This window comes from Cupressus sempervirens, chromosome 1 (genome assembly GCF_028749045.1).
Source record: "Cupressus sempervirens isolate cs-2001-9-10 chromosome 1, ASM2874904v1, whole genome shotgun sequence".
Taxonomy (NCBI): domain Eukaryota; kingdom Viridiplantae; phylum Streptophyta; class Pinopsida; order Cupressales; family Cupressaceae; genus Cupressus; species Cupressus sempervirens.
The window spans coordinates 552904953-552926856 of NC_143118.1; the positions used below are offsets into that span (position 1 = coordinate 552904953).

General features: G+C 35.1%; 2 protein-coding genes across 4 annotated transcripts in view; one reads left to right on the plus strand and one right to left on the minus strand.

Annotated features, from left to right (window-relative positions):
• The window catches only part of LOC149578640 (NOL1/NOP2/sun family protein), a 193613-nt gene that overhangs the window by 61006 nt on the left and 110703 nt on the right, over nt 1-21904 (minus strand). The gene's annotated exons all lie outside the window — the stretch shown is intronic.
• LOC149578642 (uncharacterized) lies at nt 897-3377 on the plus strand. The gene is made up of 5 exons (XM_089830589.1): nt 897-1111; nt 1227-1379; nt 1528-1928; nt 2066-2471; nt 2606-3377. Exons 1-5 carry the CDS (start codon nt 898-900, stop codon nt 3184-3186), a joined length of 1755 nt encoding a protein of 584 aa, XP_089686715.1. The 5' UTR covers nt 897; the 3' UTR covers nt 3187-3377.

A 21904-nucleotide genomic window follows, 5' to 3' on the forward strand; every position in this document is an offset into this window, starting at 1 on the left:
AATTGCAAACTAGGGTTTGTTGTTTTGTAGTTTTTGTTTATTAGTTGCAAACTTTGATTTTTTACATGAATTTTTTTATTGCAGCAGCCCTTTGCTTTCATTTTCCAATTTCCACAATGGGTAAAAAAGATGAATGCTGGAAATATAATGAAGAGTTTCCTGGGAGAACCAAATATCAAACAAAATGTATATTTTGCAAAGAAAAAATAAATTCGGGAGGTATCTATAGATTGAAATACCACATTGCTGGCATACCTGGCCATGATGTCACAGTTTGCACTCAACAAACCGCTGAGGCAAAACGCTCTTGTTTAGTGGCATTAGAAAAAATTGAACAAGACAAGTTGACTAAGAAAATGCAACTTGAAGGGTTAAGAGGTATTGGCTCCCGTGCTCCCACATCCGCAACCGCATCTACATCTGCAAGTGCATCTGCATCAGCTTCCGCATCCGTAGGTTGTGTTGGGGAGGGTTCTTCTAGGCCTCCTTTTCATCCTAGTGCTAGTGCTCATGTGAGTGTTAGTGGTAGTCGGTCTCATACTGAGACAGAGTCCAACACCAACCTATTGCGGCCTAGAGTGCGGAAAAGCAGAATGGATAGTTACTTTGTGCCCCGCACTACTCCTGGCTCCCAACCCACGCTTGAGGGCATGGGTTTGAACAAGGAGATTTATGATGCTGCCAGAAAAGAGATTTGCAAATTCTGGTACTTTTGCAACATTCCATTTATTGCAGCCAGGTAATTGATTCTTTTTTCTTTGTTATCTTCAAAGTTAAAGTTAAAAGTAAAAGTAAAACTTTAATTATATCTACTTGTTTTATGATTTTAGTTTTTGACATCTAAATTTCTAATCAATATCATTATCTATTTGTGACAGGACTCCTTATTGGCAGAACATGATAGATGCAGTTGCCATTTGTAGTCCGGGGTTTAAAGCCCCAACTGAGGCTGAGTTGAGTGGATACCTCCTGGAGGAAATGGTTGAGGATATGAGGCATGAGCTTGAGGACAACCGAAAGGAGTGGATCGAAAAGGGTTGCACCATCATGACTGATGGTTGGACAGATAGGAGGGGAAGAACACTCCTCAATTTTCTTGTATCCTGTGGAGGTGATTGATCATTCTACTTTCCTACATACATAATTTTGAATCATGATTGACTATTTCAAATTTTGATTTGTTGATTGCTAATAGTAATTATAATTCATTGTTTTGTTACTTGTAGGATATACCATGTTCCTCAAATCCATTGATGCTTCTGCTCATGTAAAAAACGCCACATACTTATGTGAGGTTATTGAGGAAGTTATAGCAGAGGTGGGGGAACAACATGTGGTGCAAGTGGTGACGGATAATGCAGCAAGTTATGTTGCTGCAGGTAAACTTTTAACTTTTTAAGTTTTGAAAATAAATTTATTTGAATTTTGAACTTTTTCTAATTCTAACTTAGAATTTCTAAGTTTCCTAAGTTCTAAGTTCTAACATGTTTGAAATTTGAATTTCTAATTATCTTAAAATTGTTGTAGGCAAACTTTTGATGGAGAGGCACCCCACCATATTTTGGTCCCCTTGTGCAGCACACTGCCTTGACCTCATGTTGGAGGAAATTGGCAAACTTGAGTGGGTCAAGTCATGTGTGGAAAGGGCAAAAAACATATGTAAGTTTATTTATAATCATTCATTTGTCCTTAGCACAATGAGGAAGTACACAGGAGACAAAGAGTTAGCTCGTCCAGGGATCACGAGGTTTGCCTCGAATTTCATCACCTTGCAGTCCTTGTTGACATCAAGGGATGATTTGAGGAGCATGTTTGTTGGGCGGGAGTGGATTTCATCTTCCTATGCTACGACCACTGCAGGGATAGATGTGGTGGATTGCATATTTGATGATGATGGTTTTTGGAAACCTGCTAGAGAAATACTTAAGGTAATTTTATTGCAATTTAACATTTAATATTTTACAGTTTACTATGCTAATTGTTTAATGATTTAGTTTTACCTTATATTATTGAATTATTCTATGTTTAAGTTTTGACTCAAATTTTTGTTTTACTTTATATGTAGGCCACTGAGCCTCTTGTATCTCTCCTACGAACTGCTGATGGGGAGAAGCCCTCTATGGGCTACATATATGAGGGCATGGATAGGGCCAAGGAGGCCATTAGAGCTCAGTATGCAGGAGTGCAGGAGAAGTATGCCCCTATTTGGGACATCATTGATAGGAGATGGCAGAATCAGCTCCACAGACCCATCCATGCAGCAGCTTACTTTTTGAATTCGGCATTTCGTTTCCGTCCTGACTTCAAGGCGGATGAGGAGGTTCTCACCGGATTATATACAGTGATCCAGAGGTTGAGTACTGATGAGGATAGCAGTGCTGCAATTATTGAGCTTGATAAGTTCAATAATAAAGAAGGGCCACTTTTCTCTAGCAGGGTAGCCATAGATGCTCGGGAAACAATACAGCCAGGTAAAAATTAAATAATATATTCAATGTTCATGAATCTAGATTCTAAACTTAAAGTTGATTATGTAATTTTAGAGTTAACTTGTAATTTGTAATTTGTAAATGAGACTAATTATTTTTATTTTCCCTTATTTCAGATAGATGGTGGCAAATGTTTGGGGCCACAACCCCAAAACTTCAAAAAATTGCCATTCGTATTCTGAGTCAGCCAAGCAGCGCTTCTGGATGTGAGCGCAGTTGGTCCATGTTCGAGCACATCCACTTGAAGAGGAGAAACAGGTTGACAGTGCAGAGGTTGAATGATCTTGTCTTCGTTCATTACAACCTCCGTCTTAGGATCAGACAGATTTTGGGCACTGACTCCTCTCCGATCATTCTGGAGGAGATTGATCCAGAATCAGAGTGGCTCACAGAGGTTGTAGATCCAGTCTTCACTGAGGAAGACCGTGCGTGGATTGACCAGGTGGATATAGAGGCTGAGGCAGCTAGAGCACGTTCTTCAGGCATTGGTAGACGCACACGTGCACGCACAGACACAGGCCCTAGTGACATTCGTGAGCCCATCTTATATGCGGGAGATATGGCTCGACAGTCCTCTAGGACCTACATTAGACGCCTTGCTACTAGGCAGACTGGATACTCAGAGGCTGAGGCTGAGGCTGTAGCCGAGCTTGAGGATGATGTTGAGGATGATGATGACTATGAGCCTGAGGCTTGAGCTGGAGCCTTGTTTTTATATTTTGTTTACAGATATTGATACTGAATCATTGATAGACATATGTTTCAAAGTTTCAAACTTTCATGGATCTTCATCTTAGATTCTTACATAAATTTATGATTTGATGTCTTATGGATCATCTTACATACATTCTATGATTTAAATCATTATGATCATTTGATTTCTATTTACTCCAGCTAGCCTACAATTTACATTTTAGAATCTTAGATAACATAGTTACGTATGTGATGGATTTTATGTTTCATGTTTATGTATGTTAAGTTTTAACTTCTATTTGATGATGTTATAGTGTGCTTAAGTTATATTCAATAAAGGGTGCATGAAATAAGTTTTAAATTGTTAAAATCTTTAAATTTAAAGGGTTTTTTCAAATTTGCCGATTCATCGCCGATTCATTGCCGATTCATTGCCGATTCACGATTCGATTCGACCTTGCTGATTCCGATCCGATTCCGATTCACGTTTCTTTGATAAAAAGTAATGATAAAATATAATAAAAATAATATCTCCAAGAGCATAATAAGCCATCCAATCCTCAAATAAACGCCAAAATGACTCTCTCATCAAAACCATCTGCTTACGAAAGTCTGTAATAGGCAAATCCACGAAAAGTATCATGTCGAACTAAAGAGGGGACATGACATTCATGTGCCCAAACTTGTGGCAATAGTTGCATTAAATGTTTTTCTTCCAGAAGCCTTTTGAATCTGGAGCAAAGGATGTTTGCTAATTGCACTTTGGATAGTGCTCCAAAACTTTGCAGATGAGCATAATGCTCCGAACAAATTGCAAAAAACCATGATTTTTGAGAGAAAAACAAAAAAACCGAACATGATTTTTGGGGTGAAAAATCAATCAAAACCCAACATGATTTATGAGGTGAAAAATCAATCAAAATCCAACAAGATTTTTAAGGTGAAAAATCAATCAAAACCTGACATGGTTTTTTAAGTGAAAAATCAATCAAAACCCAACATGATTTTTGAGGTGAAAAATCAATCAAAACCTGACATGATTTTTAAGGTGAAAAATCAATCAAAATGTAAAAACCCCAAATTGGCTATAACTTGAGCGATTCCAACCTTTTCTAAATTTTCACCAATTCTTCCTCAAAAATTAGATGTTTGGCATTTTGTTAAACATTTGACACATAGCTGTTCATTATTGTATATATGCATATTTGGAATGTACTTTTTCAATATTCAATGGATATATATATATATATATACACTTCAACTTTTCAAACATAAACAACATCTTTAAATTCCCTACTAAAAGAAATAACGAATATTCACCAGACTTGAATCAAGATTGCATTTTAGTGAATTCCAAAATCATTACATATGCTTTTGATGTAAAGTTCTACAAATTCGTGAGCCATGAATCAGACTTAGAGTGCTAAGAATGATCTTTTCAACAATATGTATATTCAGATTTCTTGTGGCAGATATCTTTTATGTTTACTATAGGTCCAGTCCTCTATGCTCGAACTTGTGTGATTGTAAAATCTTTGATATGTATTCGTGGGAAGGAGAATGCTTGGAAGATCAGACTGCTTTATATTGTGTGTCCTCCAAACTACATTCTCAACCCATATATATATCCTTCTAGAGGGTATGTCCCTCAAGGGACATAACCCTTGGCATCTAACAAATTTGTCATCCCTAAGCCGGTGATCTTAATAGATAAGTTAGTTATGACTAACTAAGTTTAGCCAAGAACAAACTAAGGTATTTGCCTATAAATCGCCGGCACCTTTAGAGAAAATATAAATTATGTTGAATGCCATTCATTAGGAATATATGAATAGAAGAGCAGGTACGGTCTATACCATCAGACCTGTAGGTTATCTAGGTTAGATTCTTAACACTCCCTCTTAACCTGATAATCCTACAGAGAGATATTATATCTAGCAACATCAATATAGATGTTTAAGCAAGAATTAATACTCTATATCTGTTTGTCTCTTCTTAGTATGTGGTATCATAGAACACATGATACAAAGTCATATTACAAAACCTGTGATATGACAAATCACTGCTACTAGTGATAAGACACATGTTGTGACACATAGAAACTAGTATTTCTATATCACAGCAAGATCTTGAGTTTAAGATCTACCAGAATACAGGATAAACCCGGAGAATTCTAAAATTCTTCCTTTATCCAATTTGTGACCCACGAAAATAGCAATGTCAATGTCACAAGACGATCTAAAACTCATCTGGATCTTATAGTAAAACCTATTGTTTAGTACATTATCTAAGAGATCGTCATCTCTCATAATGCCTTTTACACAATTATTCATTATTTCAAAGATTGCCACCTTTGTAAATAATGATTACATATGGTGGAGCCCATAACAGTCAATAGCCTAACAAAACTAAAATTATTTTATTAATAATCAAAAGAGTACAAATGGATTACAGCTCAACCATACCAAGTCTCCTCCTAAAATGTTCTATCTTTACTCTAGACAGAGGTTTGGTGAGTATGTCTGTTGTCTAATCTGCAGTACAAATGTATTCCAATTTTACAGAATTCCTATCTACCATATCTCTCACATAATGGTAAGGAATTTCAATATGCTTGGATCTGTCATGGAACACTGGATTCACCGAGAGCTTGATGGAACTCTAATTATCACAATGAATAATCGTAGGATTCATGGCTTACCCAAATAATCCCACAAGTAACTTCCTCAGCCATACTGCTTCTCAAGAGGCCATCGCTGCTGCAATGTATTCTACTTCTGTGGAGCTCTGAGCTAATGAAGATTGCTTTCTGCATATCGATGAAATCATAGCTGATCCTAAACTAGAACAACATCCTGAAGTGCTTTTCCTATCTTCAACACTTCCACCCCAATCTAAATCGTTGAATCCATGCAAATCTAAAGCAACTTTCTCATATTTGAGTCCATAATTAAGAGTACCCTGTAAGTATCTCATAATGTGTTTAACCGCAACTAGGTGAATCTCCTTAGGTTCACACATAAATTGACTTAATGCATGAACAGCATAGCAAATATCAGGTCTTGTATTTACTAGGTATATAAGGGACCCAATCATTTGTCTGTAGAGAGTAGAATCTATTGGAGGTGATTCTGCAACTGCATCTCTAAGTTTATGCAAATTGGTTTCCATTGGAGAAGACATAGACTTGTAATTCCACATCCCAAATCTCTTCAAGATATCTGAAGTGTACTTTCGTTGATTCAATATGATACTATTAGAATTTTGTCGTACTTCCAATCCTAGGAAGTAATGAAGAAGCCCCAAGTCTTTCATCTCGAATTCTCTAGTTAGATCTTTTTTGCACTGATCTATAAGATGATCATCACCTGTGATTAATAAATCATCAACATACAATATCAGTATTACCATATCATCTTTATCTCTTTTATAATATAAGTTTGGATCAGCTTCATTCTTGGAGAATCCTAAGCCGATGAGATATTTATCAATCCTTTCATACCAAGCCCTGGGAGCCTGTTTAAGCCCATAGAGAGCTCTCTTGAGCCTGCAAACAAAAGTGTTAGGATCATGGGTTTCAAATCCTTCTGGTTGCTCCAGATAGACTTCTTCTGAAATCTTTCCATTTAGAAATGTTGTCTTTACATCCATCTAATGTACCTTCCATCCCTTAGATGCGGCAATTGCTAAGACTGCTCGTACGAAAGTATATCTAGCAACAGGAGCAAAGGTTTCTTCAAAATCAATCCCTTCTTTCTGAGAAAAACCTCTAGCTACAAATCTGGCTTTATATTTCTCAATACTCCCATCAGCAACATGTTTTATTTTGAATATCCATTTGGAAGAAACAACAGATTTTCCTTTTGGTCTTGGAACTATTTCCCAAACATCATTTTTCATAATTGATTGGTATTCTTCTGTCATAGCTTCCTTCCAAGCTAGATGTTTAATAGCATCAGAAGGATTGGTGGGCTTTGTTTTGGATAAATCAATCATATTTGTTGTATGACTTGAGAATCTTTTAGGTCTTTTACTTTCTCTGACTGATCCTGAAGGTGCAGCAAAGTCTTGAGCTGCTTCAACTGTTTTTATGGCCCAAAGTGGTCTTTTCTTTGAACTTTCCTCAAGGCTTATATTTTCATCTTCGACCTCTTCTAAGTTCTCCCTCTGGGATTCAGATTCACTAACTCTTTCAGAACTTGATAAAGGAGAAGGTTCATTGGAACTTATGGCTCTTTTGAATGCAAGATCTTCCTCAAAGATTACATCTCTACTAAGTTCAACAGTTTTTTGTCCAGGTATGAAAACTTTATATGCTTTAGAAGTTTCACTATACCCTACAAAGATAACTTTCCTCCCAGATGTTTCTAATTTGGTTCTCTTTTTTCTTGGATCATGAATGTATATAGGACATCCAAAAATCCTGAGATGACTTATATTGGGTTTTACTTTAGTAAATACTTCTTCAGGGGTTTTATCTTTAAGATACGATGAGGGCTTCTATTTTGAATATATATAGTAGTACAAGAGGCTTCTGCCCAAAGATAGTATTCTAGATTTTGGTCAAAAATCACAGCCCTAGCAGCTTCTATAATTGTCCTATTCTTTCTTTCAGCTACCCCGTTTTGTTCTGGGTTATAATGTACTCCCTCTTGATCCCTGATTCTTTACAAAACCTTTTAAACAAGTCAAAGGTATATTCTCCTCCATTATCTGTTCTAAGGGTTTTAATGTTATGTCCTGAAAAATTTTCAGTTAATGCTTTGAATTCTTTAAATCTTTGTAGGATTTCTTTTGATTCCTTGCATTTAAAAAAATAAATCCATGTTTTCCTAGAGAAGTCATCTATGAACAAGATATAATACAAAAATCCTCCAAGAGAGGAAACGAACATAGGTCCACATAAATCTGAATGAATTAACTCTAGTACATTATTTGTTTTCCTAGTACTATCATGAAAGGGACTTCTAGTACTTTTACCCAGAGCACACCCTTTGCAAATACTAGGGTGATCTTTATTTAATTTTGGTAATCCTGTAACCATCTTTTCCATAGTTGATAAGGTTTTAAAGTTTAGATGCCCTAATCTTCTGTGCCATATTTTGTTTGAATCTTCAGCTTTGTGAACTAGGGCTTGAATGGATTGACAAGGTTCTATAGTCAATTCATACAAATATCCCTTTCTTTGACCGATTAATTTAGCTTTCTTGATGGAAGAGTTCTTAGACCAAGTTAATTCTTTGCCATCCACGAATGCAACATTGTGTCCATTATCTTCTAATGTTGTAATTGAGATTAGGTTTCTTTTAATCCCTAGTACATAGAGTACATCTTTAAGAAGAAGAGTATTTCCTATTTTTAATTTCAAAGTGCAGCTACCAATTCCTTTAACTGAGTGTGCAGAGTTATCACCAATGGTGACTTCACCGTTAACTTTCTCTGATAAGGAGTCTAGAGTTTCTTTGTATCCCGTTATATGTCTAGAAGATCCACTATCAATTACCCATACCTTATTTGAGATTTCATTTGATAGAGAGGAATACAAAACACGGTTCTTAGGATCATAAATCTCTTCTTCTCTAATAACATTTGTACAATTTGCTTGTTGTTTGGATTTTCTAGACAATTAGATCTACAGTATCCAAATTTTTCACATTTGAAACACTTTATTTTAGATAGATCTTTCTTGGGCTTTCCATTCTTCTGATTTCCCCTTTTCTTCTTGAAGTGTTTTATTTTGCCTTTATAAGAGTTCGCATTAAGAATGTGAAGTTCTTCATCTTCTACTTTTGGTTTTCCTCCTTTCTTTAATTTTCTTGACTCTTCCTGAAGACAATCATTTTTGAGTCTATTAAAGTCCGGAAGCTGATCTCTAGCATTTATTCCTTGTGTGAAAGTTTCCCATGATTCTGGCAATCCATCTATGGCCATGAGCGTTAGTTCGGTGTCATTAATGATGGTTCCTATGCTTGATAATTCATCTCTAATGCCGGCAACTCTTAAGAAATAAGAATTTATCAATTCTCCTTTCTTTATTTGGATGTCATTCAGTTGCCTTTTCAATGCAAGAACCCTAGTTGCATTGTTTACTTCATATGCATTCCGTAATGCATTCATCATATCGTAGGCAATTTGGTGTCTCGTAAGCATAGGTACAATATCATTTTTAACTCCATCCAAGATTATTTGAATGGTTTTTCTATTTCCATTGGTCCATATGGATTTGTGAGGTTCAACTGGTGGCTGTTTGGATGCTCCATCAACAAATTGTTTAACGTTGTTCTCTTCAAGAATCATCAAGATTCTAAATTTCCAGGCTTCAAAGTGTTCCTTCCCGTCGAATATGTCCTCAGGTTTGATTGTATATGGCATTGAAAATGGGAGAAAAACTACTTGAATATATATGAGGTCTGATTACTGAAATTTGCAGAGCCCTAAATCTGATAACTAAGCTCCGATACCATCTAAAGTTCTGCAAATTCGTGAGCCTTGAATCAGACTTAGAGTGCTGAGAATGATCTTTTCAACAATATGTATATTCAGATTTCTTGAGGCAGATATCTTTTATGTTTACTGCAGGTCCAGTCCTCTATGCTCGAACTTGTGTGATTGTAAAATCTCTGCTATGTATTCAAGGGAAGGAGAATGCTTGGAAGATCAGACTACTTTGTATTCTGTGTCCTCCAAACTACATTCTCAACCCGCATATATATCCTTCTAGAGGGTATGTCCCTCAAGGGACATAACCCTTGGCATCTAACTAACAAATTTGTCATCCCTATGCCAGCGATCTTAGTAGATAAGTTAGTTATGACTAACTAAGTTTAGCCAAGAACAAACTAAGGTATTTGCCTATAAATCGCCGACACCTTTAGAGAAAATATAAATTATGTTGAATGCCATTCATTAGGAATATATGAATAGAAAGGCAGGTACGGTCTATACCATCAGACCTGTAGGTTATCTAGGTTAGATTCTTAACATTTGAACCTGGTGGTATGAGTGGTGTTTGCTTGCATCCATGATATCCTTGAATTGTTGTTGCCGCGTCCAAGCTAATTAACGACTCCTACAAGATGTGAAGACCACCGGCAAATGAGTGTCCAAACTCTAAGAAGGCTCCCGCAATCACATATCAGATTGCCGGCCTATATGATGCTAACGGCTTGCCCCAGTAATTCAGTCGTAGTCCCTATGAAGTGCTCGATATTCCTAACAGTAGTAATTTTACTGGCCTTGTTCAACCATAACTCTCCCACACTAATTGCCTTCCCCTTTCTACATATGTGGCCTCCAATATGTAGACATGTTTCCAATTCTGAGATGATTTGTTGATAGATTGGAGATGACAGCTAATGAAATCGCAATTTGTGCCCTTAGGAAAATTCATTGAATCCCAACTCAATGCAGTTAACCAACCAAATTGAGTCCTCTCCTTAGCCATAGTTGACAACAGTAGGAGAAATTATTGAATTGCTATACAACAGCAGCAATTTGAAATGCCAACCTTTAGAATAATTCTTAGAACTTCAAGAAACCCTCACCAGATAATTAAGAGAGAAAATATGTATTCAAGATTGTTCTCCTTAGCTATAGGAATATAGTAGGAGAATGTTGGCCAATTGTATACTTCAGCACAATTGCCAAAAACTTCTCAGACGAGACCCTTATACTTCAACAAGGGCTCACAAATCAGAAAATCAGGAAAAGCCACAAAGGCACAAAAAGCAAATATATTTTCAAGTGTGTTTTTCCCAATGCAATGAGGTCTCATTTATAATCTTCCGTTGGCCCAAGTTTCCTAAATAACTTCACCTTAGAAATTGTGGAAGTTTCCTAAAAGAACTCAACACTAGAAACTTTCCAACACACTTTTTAGAAATATCTCTTAATGTCATTATTATAATAATATAAATATTATTATAATAATGCAACTCAATGATTAATAAATAAGAGCTCATGCAATTATTACTTTATTAATGCAGGTGACAACCAACTGCTGAAGCCACCCACTACACTACCAAAAATAGCACTTGCCAAAAATAGACTTACTAAAAATAGTAAGTTCACAACTAAGACCCCCCAAAACACCCTATCAGTTCACGAGAGTCGCTATGATGAGCTAACTCCATCAACTGCGTAGACCTACCAAAAACCAAGGACATTGCACAAAACCTAACATGATTTTTTAGGTGAAAAATCAATCAAAGCTCAACATGATTTTTGAGGTGAAAAATCAATCAAAACCTAACATGATTTTTGAGGTGAAAAATCAATCAAAACCCAACAATACGAAGCTTCGTTTTTTAGGAAAACTAGTAAAACCCAACAGATAATTTTTGAAGAAAAAATTACAAATTCACAAAAGAATCTCACACAACTTTGCAAATTACAGAATCATAAATTTTTAGGAGAAAATTTATAGAAAGCCATAAGAATTTTTTTTGGGAAAAAAAAATGAAAACCCATCAGAAACTGTTTTTTGAGGGAAAAATTAATGAAAACCCACCAAAATTTTTAAGGGAGGCAAAACACGAGACTTTGCATGGTAAAGAAACACATGTAAACAACATGCGAGTACATGAAACCTTCAAAAAGTAGAGACCTAAAAGAAAGCTTGAAAACCCCAAAAAGAATATGTTGTTAGTTTATGGATTAGCTGGCTCAAAAATCGAGGCACCCAAAAAAAAACAACCCAATTGAGATCTCCAAAAACCCACAAAGAATCAGAAGTCAGCCGATTCAGATCTCCCAGAACAAAAATCCTAGTCAGATTATAGAGAGTTGGAAGCAAATATGCATGTAAATAATTTTGCAAATAAAAGGGAGATACTTTCCACAAAGAAATTATAATTATTTTCGAAAAAATTTAGAATATTGGCTCTGATACTATATGACGAAGTATTTGGAAAATATTTGCTTGTTATTAATAATGATTAAGAGATCAATTTATACAAGAGGTTGAACGATGTTTCCTTAAGAAACAATCGTAAAGAATAGAATCATTCTATTCTAGAAATAGAAAACTAAATATTAGAAACATTCTAATATTAACAAAAGATTACAATAGATAACCATTAGATACTAAACAGAGATGATAGAAATTATCTATTATTGTAATATGCCTTTAACCATTTTCATATGATTAGAGGATGGAGAGGGATTGGTGAAGCATGGAAACACTACAAGATGGGGGTAAATGTATCTAGGTTGAATGATGTAGAAGGTTTTTTGACATTGATGATCAGGGTTAAGTTGTTGCCAAGAGGATCACAAATGTTTCATTTCCCTAAAGATGTGATCAGAAATGAATTCAATCTCTGGATATAAGCAGAAAAAGGGAGGAAATGGTTCACCTTCAGGGATATGATGGCTGAAATTCATGAATTTGACCCAAAATATGATTCACTTAGTTCTATACAACCTATGGCACTAAATATGAGGATACTTTTTGAAATTTTTGTTGAGATATCTCTTGTATTGAAGGAGAGGCTTCAAAGATCCAAAAGTGCTAGATGGGTGTTTGCTAACTCTGTAGAAGGTCTTGATGTTCCTGAACAAGTTGATGACAGGGTAGGTCCTTGGGGTGAGGTTGGAATAAAAGGCAAGCGGAGGATGATAAACTAGGGGAGAATGAGGAGGCTAAGAAAAGAAGAAATGGGAAGAACTAAGGGTATATTAGAGAAGGACCTCTACACGAAAGCCTTTGGTTAATGCGGCATATTAAAGACAGGAAGCAGTTGATCCACCCAGAAGAGCTCTTTCCCCTCCTTCCTCCTCCACCTATTTCATCTTCCACAAAGGAACATCATAAGATGATGCTAGAAGATAAAACTGCTCCAAAGGATATGGATGTGGTACATGCTGAGAAGAAAGCAAAGCAAGATGAGAAGAATAAGAATACCACAGAGATGCATCTAGTCCCTGAGTATGAAGATGAAGATATGATTGTTGTCCCTAACAACATGATGATGGAGGGAATGCTTCCTATGCCAATTGCTTAAATATCAGATTTAACTAATCAAGAGATGTTGCCTAGGGATCTGAGGGTGGAAGCTTGCAAAGAATTCTTGGATGATGATGATTTAGTGAAGACTATTCCTTTTCAACAATTCCTGTGGAAGCAACACATCCAAGAGTACCAACAAATAATTGAAGAAAGAAAAGCACAAAGGCCTGATGAACTAGGAGGAACTATTGTAAATGAAGTAATAAATGAATTATATCAGAGGTTCCAGGCCCTCACTGCCGAGGAGGGAAGAAAATTGGTTCAAGAGGTAGGAGTTTTAATTTAACCAAGCCTTGACTTAGCTGATGCCATAGCCTTTAATGAAAAAAGGAGCGTAAAATTGCACAGCCCTGAATCTAATCAAGTTGGTAAGGTAATAAAAGGAATGCATTATAGAAAAGATTATGCCACCGTTGCTATTTGGTCTGTGTCTGCCTCCCAAGGAAGAAACGAAGTTTTTAATGATATAGGTATAAGGGGCTATGTTCTTTTTCAAAGCATTGGGGAAAAGGATATCAATCAAGTGGCAGGAGAATTTGTGGAGAATCCATTGTTTATAAAGGGCTCTATTGATAACAAGAAAAAGGATTAGAATGATTTAGCTTTAAGGTATAGCCATATTTACAATGAATATGAGAAAAAGTCTAAACTCTATGCCAGCTTGGATACACAAGTAAAAATGCTAAGAGAGAAGGCTGCAGCATTGGAAACTGACAAGCCCACAGGTAGAGATGTGGAGGTTGCCCCTGAACAGTTGATGATAGTACATGAAATACAAAGCATGGTTACCTTGCCAGTGCAACAAGTTACCAGTGATAATGGATCCTTGGAATCATTGGATGAACTGATTTCTGAGCTAAAGAGGGAAACTGAGCAGAAGGTAAATTTTGAAAATGATAAAGCTAGTATTGTTCAAACAATATTATTTTATCTGCATGAAAAAGTGAATGCTAGGTTATTTGCAATCTATGAGGGTTATTTTTTATTGCATCAAGCTATAAGTAAATTTGACAAGGATAAATTAGTTATTAAACCTACATTTGAAAAATGGGTTCAAAGAATTGAAAAGATGAAGGCAACTGAGCTAGTTGCAAGATTTCATGAAAAAAGATCAGTCAAAGTCATTGTAATAACCTCTGATGGATTTGGAACAGAAAATACAGAATTTGGACTAATGGTAATATCATCAAACGATTGTCATGAAATCAAGTCTTTGAACAACCATGTTACTGACATGTCACGGTGGTGAATACTAACAGGAATGATATGCAAAAGATTTCTAAACTAAGGAGAAAATTGAACTCTTTCAATCAAATTTCTAGATGGTGTTCATTAACTCAATACTGCAATAAGAGAAATGTAGAAATGTTAACAAATCAATCAGCTGTGATACAATGTTCTAATGACAGATTTTGTGAACATACAGTGATTGAGAGTGTGCGATGATTAACATACAGTCCCATTACTGGAGCAAATATCAACTGGAGAACTGATTCAACCCAGAATGCACTCCTAACGTCCATGTCCTAGTCTTAAATGCCGCCAGCAATCTGAAGCATACTGGACCCAACTGCAATAATTGATCAAACCTTTCTTCCATTGTCCCTGCGACTGGAGTACTGAGATAGGACTGGTCTGAAGATGATGACACTTCACACAAAGCCGAACTGCTATTCCATGTTACCTCCAAACGTGCAACTACCCTTGCAAACGCGTCTTCCTGTTATTACCCCCGGCCTGTAACTTCTGTACATGGTCTCTCATGTGTGGGCATTAATCTGAAGTCAACCGGACTGCTGTTCAATCCCCATATCTGCTATGTTCTCATCTTGGCATTACGATATTAACCCATGCTGTTTCAATACAACTGAACTGAACTTGAAGAAGGTACATACATGGTACTTACTCCTCTGCTGTAGTTGGATTCCTCAACTCTTCTTGCCGTCCAACTCCAACTCTGCCAGTTAACGTCTTGAAGTTGTAATATTCTGAGATTCAAAACATCATTCCAGCCCTTAGTTCTGACAGTGTACTGTGAGAACCAGGTTTGCGTCCAGTCTCACTTTTTTCCTTAAGGGATTTCGTCTTTAGAAAATATCCAGTCACATTTAAGCAACCATTAGGATTTTGTAGAGATATCATATATATTCGTTGTCTTAATCCCAATGTAGCTCCACGCTTTTATAACCTCGATATATGGGAAGACACAAACAACTAGGCAATGTGGGATTAAAAGTCGTCTTTTAGTCACTTAAATGACTTTATAACTTTATAACATTAAAATATTTAAATAAATCATTTAAGTCACTTAAACTTTAATATCTCTTGAAATACTTGTTTGATTGCCATGTTGTCTGGAATAGGAATCTCTCCTCATAATTCCCCATGTGACCAAATACACTTTCTAAAAATAGAAAGGGTCCACCTCAATTACCCTTGACTTACTATACATAGTAAGTATGGCAAATGGAGTCCAGATGACATCGAACGAAGGCCAAATCCATATATCGCTGAATGTTGGAGATGAACCAATCCTCAGAAGACCCTCTAACCATCCTCATTAGCCTACGAGGATCCAATATTAGGCTAATCCCTGAAATATTGATGCTGACAACCAATGGGGACATTATAGTCATGACCACTTCAAAGTTAGTAAAACCTTTAACTAACTTCACGTATTGCTAGAGCATATTGAGGCTAAAATGGTTGAATTGCAAAACAACTTTGATGGGTTGAAAGTGTTAAGGTTGTAGCTTTAGTCAGATTGATTCGATCTAAGATACATTATTGTTATTGGTAAATCATCATTTCCTATATATACTTATCCATGTTAAATAATATATATTATTGTATAATATATATATATTGTTATACATATTATTATTTTTGTTAATATATTATTATTAGTTAAATGATGATTAAACCATTGAGACATGTCTCTTCATGAGACAAGTCTCCTCTCATATTTACATGAGATTCAAATCTATATTTGGAACATGTCAATCACAATGGCAATGTTAGTACATTTGCAGAAAACGATCCATGTTACTCAACATGGTATCAGAACCCAAGCTGCAAATGAAAAAGATAAAGAAAGAATCCAGCTGTTTGATCCTACCTTAATACTAATGTTGTGATGAGCATAGTTGGAAAACTCACCAAAACCCCAAAAGTTTAATCAGGAAAAACTCGGCGATTTAAAAAAACTTGGGAAAACTCGGGAACCTTAAAAAACCGCTGAAATTTGATTAAAAATACATTTTTTTTGCAAAATGTAATGCGAAGATGCATCTAATGAGTTAATTAACAAGAACACAAAAGAAACAAGCAGGAGTTTAGATATATATATAAATGCATAGTGGGTACAAAATCGCATTCTCATGCGGAATGTTGATGGTGGGAAGCATAATAGTAAATAGTTTGTGTCAAACTAGAAGTAAAAACATCATTGCAATCACATCTTCCTCTTCCTAGCTCTACTAGCATACTGTAATTCTCTATTTTACATAATATATATAGGCTTTTTGCCTCTTGTTTTTAACCAAAAAAAAAAATTTAAATTTAAATTTTTTGTTTAAAAAAAAAAAAAACTTTTCTGAAAAACTTGCCAATTTTTTGCAAAAACTCGGCGATTAATCGGTGATATTTTCACAAAAACTCCGCAATTTTTCCTCTAGCCAAGTCACGATTAAATCTGGGAAAAACTCGCCGGTCCCAAAAACTCGGCGATTAGTAGAAACTCACCGATTTCTCAGCGATTATGCCAACTATGGTGATGAGCATAGTATGCAGAAAAATGGATGGCTATGAATGGTGCAATTACCTTATTGATGGCATAAAGACTTCTTTTTTCAGAATATTGCCAGAGGAAATTTATTTAGTGTTGAAATAATATGTAATGTCTCTTCTTCAAATCTAGCTTGAACATTGCAAACCAGATTTAATACTAAGTGATTATAATATTCGCAAGGCCTGGGTGCTATTTCTGGCATATGAAAGACATTAATGTTTTACCCATAAATATCGAGAAGTTGAAGAATTCAAAAAGGGAATCAAATTGAAGATTAATATATTGCAGCAAGTCAGCAATAATATAATACAGAATCAAATGATATGTTGGCTGACTTTCAAAATACTTGAAGCAATTCAGAGACAAAAGGCCAGAATATTATTATTAACAAGCAACTATACTGTACGCAATGATGATAAGTGGAAGGAAAGTAGTCCATTGTAGACGTCAATCATACAACAGAGACAACATCCAATGAATATAGAAATCTATCCTCTTAAACAACAAATATGAAATACTATTAAATGGTAAGCATCTCGATAAATGGCTATATACAAAATGGTATATTCAATATTTGGGTACTGTGATTAGATGTATTATGGATGCTGCAATTAAGGTCAATCAAATGTCACAACCATACAATAGATGATATCTACAGTAAATGATAGTATTGACTAAAGCCACATAAACAATCAGCATAAAAATGTCAAGAGTATTAAGATATAGTTGGCCTTGTGGAATCATTGTAGTGATGTGAATCATATATGGATTGAATGAAAATGGAAAACTTATAGAGCAACAGTGCTAAACGACAAGAATGAAACCTCCAAAGACAATGACATTGGCCACACATGAAAGAGCCATGTAAGATACAAAGAAGCAACCCAAATCATGAGAGTTGAATCCAATATGCTACTTAACTATCGAATAGGATAGAAGGATTATCATTAAAAGAAAAAACTCATCCAACTGATGATGTCAGCAGGATAACAAGCAAGGTTTGAAATTTAATATAAGACAGATGGGTTCATCTGTCATGTACAAAAGTTAGAAAATTATCAAAGACCCCCCTTTTGACTAGTTTACATGCCTCTTGGGAGAAAGTGGACCTACCACAAAATGTTTATCAAATTCAATGGTGTCGAACCCAAATCTGTAGCAGATTACTTCATCAAGAGATACGATTTTGTTGAGATAATTGTTAGGGAAGAATATATAATTCAAGATTTATGTGAAGGCTGTTGTGAATGTAAATGCAAAGGGTGAGAAAGGTAGAAATGATACCACCATACAAAATGGACCTGGTGTGTATAAAACAAAGCTAATAAGGAAAAGTAAAGAGAATATAGAAACTAAAAATATATAAGTCGAAGATCATAGTAAAAATAAATACCCCCCACATATGAAACACAAAAGGGAAGTATATAAAAAAAAGGGTGATCGGTTAATAAATCTACGCAACAAATGATGCATCGAATGTGGAGTATCCTTAATGATAAGAAGTTTAAAATCTTGAGAGAAATAAAACTAGCAAGTTGATTTGGATATGGAAGCTTCGAGCTAGATGAAGAAACCCATCAAAGTATGGATGTAAGATTATTTTCCAACGGATGCTGAAATGATTAAATGTAGAGCTATAGTGACAATTGAGAGAATGAGAAATATTTTAAAAAAAGGGGAAAAAACAAAATTAAAATTAAAAACCAACATTGCATATGATAGTAGTGATGAATCAGAACATGATGAAGTGACAAATTGAGCATTAGGTGATGTGACTTACAGCAAGCCTGGAATCCAACCATTTGTATGGAAGTGCAACATAAACATAATACTAGGAATATTTAGATGAACATTATAAGAAGTTTCATTATAACATTGTGGAGATAAGATGTTTTAAGAGAGAGATTGTATTACTTCATATGTTGGAAATGGAGGAGTGAAGTTGGTGAATGGACCCATTGAGCGAGCTTATACTTTGCATATATTGTAATGAAATGATATAAATTTTGTGAGTTGCAAAGTCACCACTGTTCATGCCCAAATGCTAATACAAGTGTTGACAACTAGAGACTCAACTTCCTATTGGCTGATGAAAATAAAATATCAATCACAAGTCCTTTGTGCAGAATATAAAATGACAAACCAAGAAGTATAAGAGATTGAATTCAAGGAAGAAAGAATTTGATGTGTAGTCATGGGACTAAAGAGTGACTGAAAACCCTATAAAATGGAGTAAGTGGGAATTTTACATTGTGGGGGGAGTTAACCAATTTTTCATTCCCATTGTTTTAAAAAATGCTTATATGGAGACGATTTTCTGATTTGTTGCATTTGGACCTCACTGAAGCAACTTGTATCAATGATGTGCAAATAAGTATTTTTGAGTATTACATTTATCTCCTCACTATGATCTTTCTATTTGTAGTTCTATACACGCTATAAGAGTTATTTGCCTTGATCTTTTCCTTTATGTCTAAGGTGTTTTTCGCAGGAAGAGCAGGTTTTTACCTTACACATACTACCAAATATTATGCAAACTCAATCTTATGACAATAGCTCTGAAGAAGTTGTGATCTAGAATTCATTAGTCATCTGATGATTGGGCTGGATAAAGTGAGACTCTTGAAGAAAATATCCGCGATGACTCAGATTATGAGTATCCTTCTATATTAAGAGGGAGTTTGACACTTCTTCAAAGGCAATGTAGAAGCTTAAAAGATTGATACTCAGAGAGAGTCTAAAAAATACGTGTATGACTGCATGATTTTGATGGGCCTACCTCTATGTACATAATGAGGAAGTAATGACTTATCACTAGAAAGTCGAGAAGATCGATATCAGATTTAGAGGGAGTTCGACAGGCATCCTTAGGCAAAAAGAGCTCTAAGGGAGTAACTAGAGGACTCAACTTTCTAGGATTGTTGTTAAGAGGGAGAAATTTGAAGTGTGATCTCTTCTCTATGAGGAAAAGTTTGAAGTGAAATTCCTTGTAATGCATTCTTCTTTGTGATAGAGAATTGAGGTCAAAGCCCTTGTACCACCCTCTAACTTGGTTCATGGTGGTCACTATTTCGCATATGATATGTAATGAAAGGTGACGATCTTTCATTGACATATATAAATAGAAGGTAACCATTGTAAGGTGATGATCTTATAAATGGCAGACCTGTTATCATGACAAACTTCATTAAGTTGTCCCAGAGTGTTGGAAGTCATGATAACAAACGTATCATGATCAGACTTCATTAAGTTGTTGTCCTCGAGTGCCAGAGATCATGATACTTGTCATGATAGAGACCATGACATTTTGATTTCTTGTTAAGTTGTTGTCCCAGAGTGTCGAAAACTAGATAACTCATAACCTTCTAGGATATAACATATTCTTTTGGTAGGCATCAAGAATTTGATGCTAGTGCACATACCAAAAGAATATACGTATGATGAATATCATATGATTGATATTTCTTGTTGAATCATACTTCGGATTATATTGAAAGATAACATCTAAGTTGATGGATTTATGTTGATATCCTTAAATATGCCATTCCAAGAATATCTTACTGAAATGATATCTTGTCATATACTTGAGAGCATAATGTGTTCTAAAAATCCTCCCTAGCTAAGAGGGAGTGTTAAGGTTGTAGCTTCAGTTAGACTTATTCGATCTAAGACACATTATTGTTATTGGTAAATCATCATTTCCTATAAATACGTATCCATGTTAAATGATATATATTATTGTATATAATATATATTGTTATACATATTATTATTTTTGTTAATATACTATTATTAATTAAATGATGATTCATCTCATATTTATATGAGATTCAAATTTGCATTTGGAACATATCAATTACAATGGCAATGTTAGTACATTTGCAGAAAACGATCCATGTTACTCAACAAAAAGATACAATGTTACCACCTATATTGGATGAAAATAAAAATGTAAAACAATTTCAAAGCTGGCAAACCAAGGCATTAGAAAAGATTATTGAAGCAGTTAACCACATATGTCAGAATTTTAGTTAAGAATATCTAGAAGATTGTATCGGTAAAGTATGAGGAGTGGGTCCAAAAATACAGAGTCATAGATGAGTCATCTTCTGAGGACCCACCACAGCAATAGATTGAGTAAAGATCTGATCTAGTCATGGGTATAAAAGTGTCAACATCAGCTCCTCAAAAGTGACTAATTGCATGCATGTTTTTCCTTCCAGCTAATTGTATTTTTTTGTGGTTCAAGTTGTGTCAAATAAAAGTTTGACATCTGTCCCTTTGCAATGTCTGAAGCTTGTTGCAATCCTTCTCTATAAAAGGATTTCCAAGACTTGGAAAGAGGGTCCGAATTTTCAATTGATGAATACATGTCATATTTTTTCAGTCCTTTCTATGTTCGAGTCTGATAGTTTTTGCTTGTACTTTGATAATCAGGAGAAAACAAAAGAATGTGGTAATGTCGTTCTCTATTTTGTGTCATAAAGATTTGATTACATATTTGGATGTATGAATTTCAAAGGAATTAATACAAAGATTTTCATAGGAATACTTTGTTTTGAATCTTGTCTCTATCTCAAGTACTGTGCGGTTTTCTAATTATTTTGAGCAAAGTACTCACAATTTTAGTTGCAATTTCATTAAAATTGTATGTCATTTTACATATTGCTTTCAGTTCAATGGATTGAGTAAATGCTTGATTTAAATTGATGGGATCATAGGGATTCAAGAGTGGATTATATAAGGTTCAAAGTAATTGACAAATATATCATTTACAAGGTAAATGAATGGATCTAAAGATTCGTAGCATGTGATTTGACTCTGTTGACATAATTGGGATAAGACATTGGTTAGTTTGTTGTGGTCAAGCAAGATTTTCATGCTTTCACAGTTAAATCAAAATAATCAAAATCATTTTTACTT

Excerpts from the sequence above, each read along its gene's own strand:
- LOC149578642 (XM_089830589.1), top strand. The coding sequence starts at position 898 with ATGATAGATGCAGTTGCCATTTGTAGTCCGGGGTTTAAAGCCCCAACT. Across the intron at positions 1,112-1,226 it reads TTTTCTTGTATCCTGTGGAG|GATATACCATGTTCCTCAAA; the intron begins GTGATTGATCAT and ends TGTTACTTGTAG. Across the intron at positions 1,929-2,065 it reads CTGCTAGAGAAATACTTAAG|GCCACTGAGCCTCTTGTATC; the intron begins GTAATTTTATTG and ends CTTTATATGTAG.